This window comes from Pseudorasbora parva, chromosome 25 (assembly GCF_024679245.1).
Source record: "Pseudorasbora parva isolate DD20220531a chromosome 25, ASM2467924v1, whole genome shotgun sequence".
Classification (NCBI taxonomy): domain Eukaryota; kingdom Metazoa; phylum Chordata; class Actinopteri; order Cypriniformes; family Gobionidae; genus Pseudorasbora; species Pseudorasbora parva.
In genome coordinates this window covers 26306897-26313603 of record NC_090196.1, presented here as the reverse complement: position 1 = coordinate 26313603, position 6707 = coordinate 26306897, and the positions used below count along the sequence as shown (strand labels likewise).

Below are 6707 nucleotides of genomic sequence, written 5' to 3'. Positions count from 1 at the left end.
TTTGACCCCCCAAAAAAAGGGAAAAAGGGAAACGTTTTCATTTTTAGTACATCACTGTTGTGTAAACGTACCTTAAATTAGCATTAGTATATATATATATATATATATATATATATATATATATATATATATATATATATATATATATATATATATATATATATATATATATATTGTGTATGTGCTTTCAAACGATTAATCGCATCCAAAATGTATAATATATAATAATTGCATTACATTGTACACTTTCGTTTTGGATCTGATTAATCATTTGAAAGCACATACATATGTGTGTGTGTGTAGTGTACTGTGGATAATTGTGTATATAAATACACATTTAATATATTTAAGAAATATTTGCATATATATATATATATATATATATATATATATATATATATATATTATTCTAAATATTTTATATGTAAATTTAAAAAAAAAATGTACAGTGGGGCAAAAAAAGTACCTAGTCAGTTTTCCCACTTAAAAAGATGAGAGAGTCCTGTAATGCAAATTATTGTGGAAAATATGTATTTGGTCAATAACAAAAGTTTATCTCAGTACTTTGTTATATACCCTTTGTTGGTAATGACAGAGGTCAAAAGTTTTCTGTAAGTCGCCACAATGTTTTTTACACACTGTTGCTGGTAGTTTGGCCCATTCCTCCATGCAGATCTCCTCTAGAGCTGTGATGTTTTGGGGCTGTCGCTGGGCAATATGGATTTTTAGTTCTTTCCAAAGATTTTCTATGGGGTTGAGATCTGGAGACTAGCTAGGCCACTCCAGGACCTTGAAATCCTTCTTACAAAGTCGCTCCTTCGTTGCCCGGGCGGTGTGTTTGGGATCATTGTCCTGCAGGATTTGAGTCCCTAGCGGTGTAGTGTGTTACTGATGGTAGCCTTTGTCACTTTGGTCCCAACTCTCTGCAGGTCAATCACTAGGTCAAGTAAAATGCAAGATGTTTACTGTGTTGGTTAGGTTTAGGGGCAGGGGCAGTGTAGGGGAATAGAAAATACAGTTTGTACAGTATAAAAACCATTACGCCTATGGAATGTCCCCACATTGAGTGAGTGAGTGAGTGAGTGAGTGAGTGAGTGAGTGAGTGAGTGTGAGTGAGAGAGAATATAGCGTAAACGTTTTTTTTCTGAGCACAGTAGTCTGATTTATAAAATATCATTTTCACTTTTCAAACCTCACTGACTCACAGGGGTTTCTGGGGGAATTTAACCACTCTCGGTGTGTGTGTGTGTGTTTATGCGAGGGGGAGTTTCCATTGCGAGTGGGTCTCCACTGTAGGCAGAGGGAAATCTTTACAGTGTCATATTACAGCCTCGTGAGGGGGAAGTGAGAAAGATGTGTCTGTACGTCCTCATAAAACACTTTTGTTTTTGCCTCTCTGATTCATTCGATATTTGAATGTGATCAGTCACTGTCATTGTACTGCGTGAAATCAAATCATCTGAATACATCTGAAGGACTTCACAGTGATTCATCATTCACCGTAAGGAAACCCATCAGCGATCAAAGAAATCAACTGTATTGCTTTAAGTTCAGTTTTTAGCTACTTCGTTCATTTATTATTATGTCTTACTGTTTTTTTTGTTTGTTTTGTTTTTAAATCATCAGAGCAATGCAAGGACCAGAACTGGCGGACTCAAGGAGTCGTTTTCGATTTACAGAATCATGTCTTGGCTTGATGGGCTGTTTGTGTATCAGCTATGCGATCTGGACACACCGATGGATAGATGACAGGGGTCTGTGGTCCTCCAGACCAAATGAGACCAGACCGGATGACAGCTTGACCACCGAGGACATTACTAAAGGTGTGTGATGGCTGCTTTTCTCACATATCTTAGGGAATGAAAGCAATTCAGAAGTGTCATTATATGTGTATATGTATATATATATATATATATATATATATATATATATATATATATATATATATATATATATATATATATATATAATGTGTAAGTAATATGTTCCTGTTGTGCGGCTTTGATAGCATTGCTTTTTGGAGTATAAAAATATATAGCCATAAGGTCTGATGGAAGCTATAGAGGAATTTTGTGGCATTTTTTGCAAGTTTTGACCTGCTGAGAAGTACAGCGCAGCCAAATGAGAGGGAATGTGTGACCTACTCCTGAATTTCCTACGTTGGCGTTGAATAATGATATGGGTTTGTTGGTGGGGTTTCTACGCTTCGGTGGGCTGCAGCAGACAGGCTATGACACGCTGAACTCGCAGTACTTGGATGTTTTATTCGTTGTAGCGCATCTGGTTTTCCCCTCAATTCATTTCTTCTGAACAGGACAAATGAAAATGATATAAATGGATGACGTTATGACAGATCGGTTCAGTTTTAAATAGTTTCACAATGCGATGTTCTTCAAAAGCACTCATACTGGAATTTCTTATGCTGGGCTTTCTTAAAGGGATAGTCAACACAAAAACGAAAATTTACTCACCATCATGCCATACCAAACTGGTAACCTGGCTCATTTTGTCTTCTGTGGAATGCAAAAGATGATATTTTGAAGAAATTTGTGTACTTAACAGCTTTGGTTCCCATTGACTTGAGTTATATGGGCAAAAATATGTAATGGAAGTTTAATGGGAACCAAAACCGTTTGGTACAATCATTCTTTGGAAATCTAATTTTGTGTTCAGCAGAAGAAAGAAATGCATGCAGGTTTGTAACATGAGGGTGAGTAAATAATGGCTTGCTTCTGGACAGAGTCATCACTTAAATTCAGAAAGAGTTTGCATGCATCTTAAATTTACCCCCCTCCTTGAGGCCTAGAGAGCAGGTTATGCCAAACCACATTCGCTGTATATTAAAATCATGAATATTAAATGTGTTTTGGTCTGGTTTCAACAGATCTGGAGGCTGTGAGAGTGTTTGCAGTAGTTGCTTTCCTGATGTCCGTGAGCTCTGGAGTGCTGTGTCTCATGTTCGCCCTCTGCTGGACGTCTCAAACAGTGCGCTCCTATTCCAACACTCGCTCGCTGCTGTTGGTGGGCCAGGCGCTTGACCCGACCACCCTGCTGCTGTTCACACTAGTACCTACAGGTCAGTACCTCCATATGTAGCTTTCTTTATCCATGCTATGCACATGTTTTAACCTTCTCTGATTTTCTTTCCCCCCACAGGATTTTTGTTTTTTCTCAGCTGGGCGCTTTTCACCCATCAAAATATTGGTGAGATCAGGGATGACATCACTCGACTTGGAGCGTCCTATTGGCTGGGAGTGGTGGGCTGGGCTTTGCTATTGGCTGTGTTGCCTATAGTCTTCCTGGCGGAGAAGTTTGTGGTTCCCGACATCCTGCCAGAGCTAGTAAAGGCCACCGATATGTGGTGGACGGCCCCGGAGGTTGCACACGCACGATCGTTTAGCGAGGGTTGCCATCATTCAAAGCACAAGTCTCATCCTGACTTCAGGAGGTACATGTCAGTGCCTTGAACGAGAGGAAAAAAGTAGCAAGGAAATGTACACGAGAAGAGGAGGTCTTCTAGTCCAATAAATAAGCAGAGCATGTCTCACAACAGGGGTCAAGGAACAGGAAGAGTAACTGCACTCCCGGATAGGGGACACAAAGCTTCAGGTTATTAAGGTTGTGTGCTGGCTTTGGCAGTGGTTTCACAGCGGTACTTGGACGATGACGCCCAAAAATGTGGTTTTACACATAATGAAATATCAGAGTTCACTAAGTGTGAAACATAAAGCTTAAAGGAAATTCAACCAATTATTTCTTCATAACTTTTCATAGTTGACTGCAGTTGTCAATGTGCGAATTATACAATAACTTTCAGGGAGGTTAAGTATAATTTAAATCTGTTTTAAATTAGTTGCAGACAAACCAATTAATTGCGATTTAGAGGCATTCACATCTAATATAGGTGTGTATCCATACTCTCATGTATGTATGTATGTGTGTGTGTATATATATATATATATATATATATATATATATATATATATATATATATATAAATCACAATTAAATGATTGAATAGCACTAGTTTAAATATATATGCAAAATTATTAACAAAAAAATCCGTTGTTATTTGTTTAAAATACACCTCTAGCACAATTGGCTAAATGTAAAAAAAAAAATTTTTTAAATCACAATTTGTTTTTGCAAACCTATAATAATGATTAGCATAATGAATGAAATAGATTGCGATGGGAAGCGCTCAGACACATTTATTAGCACCATATTTGGCAACACCTGAAAATACACATTCTGAAACACTTTTATCATTACTGAAACATTTGAACAACCAATTTATATCTATGGAACAAGGTGCACTTCTAAGATCCACCTTTGGGTCCCTCTAATTCGCACATTGGCAGGTGTGATAATTCCAGTGTTCTTCTCATTCTCAGTTTTGCAGACAATTCTGATTCAAATAGTCACAAAGCACTTTTGTCCTGCCAACACTTAATGTGAGAGGGACTCTCAGGTGCTAATGTAGAATTCAACACTACTTGATGGTGCTACAGATTTTTTTTAACTTTTTGTGTTCAAACAGTGCTCTCTACTGGTGTTTTCTCTACTAGCATTTTGTCTATCAGTTGCATTTTTAAAAACAATTTTTTGTAGAAATGTTTGTACTTTTTTAAATAAATGAAATGTATACATAAATTTGAGTCTCCATCCATCCATCCATCCATCGTCTGAGACCATTAGAAGCAGTTATATTTTGTATTTAAATAAGTTCTATTGATTTGTATGCATTTTTCTTGATTATAACAAATACATATATATATATATATATATATATATATATATATATATATATATATATATATATATATATATATATATATATATATATATATATATATATATATATATATATATATATATATATATATATATATATATATCTGTTTAGCTTAAATTTATTTGTTTCAGGGCACCAACCTAAATTTTAGTTCAATTAGTTATTTCCATTCAAGTATTTAATTATTATTCATGTCTTTTCGTTTTATTTCCAATGTTTTAAAACCAAATTAGTTGTTCTATTTCACAATAACTGCACTTAATAGGAATAATAAATACAGCAACTTTTTTTTAAATGGCTAAAATAGGGCTAATTCTTTCTGCCCCATACTTATATCTTCCTAACATCTTTAAAATAAGAAATAACAAGTCACAAACAATGCATTATCACTTGTGGTCTCACATTGTGGACCTCATTGTATGCTGGTCATTAAATTCATACAGTGAAACATGAAACATCTGTAATGAGACTGGGGTCATGCCCTCTGTCATTACGCTCTTCATTTTCCTGGAGACAAAAACAAGACGGAGAGATTTCTGAACCTGTGGTGTTTACATTCTCATCCTACCCAAGTCGAGATGAATGAACTGACTGTGTTAATTGTGCATTAATCAGGCGCGGGTCTAATTAAAAGGCAGTTCCGTCCTTTTAGCAGTGCCTAATGAGTTTGTTATTAAATCCACGGAGAACTGTTTTTTTAATTTACTATCAGGAAAGCGATTAATTGGCCCTCAGAACACAACTTGAGTGTCCTTGAAGGTTGTGAAGGCGGGAGATGGAGAGCCCACCGGTTGACATTGCCGCTTCCTCGAAGGGAGTATGAAAGCAGCTGTGTAGGAGGAAGGTGTGTATGGATGCAAGCAACCACTTAAACGTTCGTTTGAGGAGAATTTCAGTGCAGCGCGTCTGTCAGAGGAAGCTGTCCACACAATGCTGACATGCAGGTGTGCCCCTTTTCTGCTGTGTATGCTCAAGTGTTATTTATGATTGTTTGTTCCCAGGCGAGGACCTCTTTTGAACGTTAGCCTGTTCTGAAGTATCCATGTTGGTCAGGGCAAATACTGTTCAAATATATATAAAAAATCACCTACCCTATATCACCTATAGGCCTAGGTGATGTTTTTTTTTTAATGAACACTTTTTGTTATAGGCTACTGATTGAAACTCTCTTCACCTCCTGTTAGCAATCAATAATAACGTAAGTGTTCTAAAGATTTAAACATGTATATAGGCGTATATGTTAAAGCATTAAAAAAAAAAAAAAAAAAAACATCAAATACGGTGTCCTGCCTGCCTCCGCCCACATGCTTGCGAGGACTTCACTGGTTATATATCAGCGCGTTCTGTGAGGATATGCAGAGTAACCGAATAAAGAGCAGCAGCCTTTTACAGTTTCTTCTGAACTAAAACAACGAGCATATGCTGTGATTACAAGATGGCAACCTGTGATTTGAGCGGTTCCCATCCTCAGGCTCAGATTTATGCATTTCTGTTTGTTTAATATACTCTTTAAATGTCATGGCAAAGCAGGAAATAGAAATACCAGGCCAGTTTCAGTTCAATTTAATTTGGTCTTAATTAAAATAAGTTCATAAAACACAAAACAATTCAGATAAAAAATGAACTAAAGAAAAAGTTAAATACTCAAAATTAATTTAATTGAACTAATTTAGTTTAGTTTAAATTCATTTCGTTTAATTTCAGTTGGGTCTCACACCAACAAATTATGAGTGTTAGGGTTTACATTGTAAATGTTACTACAGTAATGCTGTGGTAACTTGGTATTAGGTCCTTGTTCCCTACAAAGAAGACTGTCATACAATTCACTTAACTTATAGCTAATAAATATATTAGCTATATTTATAATAATATAAATATATTATAAACTATATTTTATTTATATAAATATATT

General features: G+C 35.9%; 1 protein-coding gene across 1 annotated transcript; it reads left to right on the top strand.

Annotated features, from left to right (window-relative positions):
• The first annotated feature begins 1354 nt into the window (after positions 1 to 1354).
• Positions 1355 to 3879, top strand: si:ch211-256a21.4 (uncharacterized). Its single transcript, XM_067436948.1, has 4 exons — positions 1355 to 1501; positions 1627 to 1823; positions 2885 to 3076; positions 3157 to 3879. Exons 2-4 carry the CDS (start codon positions 1631 to 1633, stop codon positions 3465 to 3467), a joined length of 696 nt encoding a protein of 231 aa, XP_067293049.1. The 5' UTR covers positions 1355 to 1501; positions 1627 to 1630; the 3' UTR covers positions 3468 to 3879.
• Positions 3880 to 6707: the final 2828 nt, after the last annotated feature.

What these genes read in the sequence shown, in the direction of transcription:
- si:ch211-256a21.4 (XM_067436948.1), top strand. Translation starts at nt 1,631, where the DNA reads ATGCAAGGACCAGAACTGGCGGACTCAAGGAGTCGTTTTCGATTTACA. An exon ending in CACCGAGGACATTACTAAAG is followed by an intron (nt 1,824 to 2,884) that starts GTGTGTGATGGC and finishes TGGTTTCAACAG; the next exon opens with ATCTGGAGGCTGTGAGAGTG. An exon ending in GTTCACACTAGTACCTACAG is followed by an intron (nt 3,077 to 3,156) that starts GTCAGTACCTCC and finishes TTCCCCCCACAG; the next exon opens with GATTTTTGTTTTTTCTCAGC.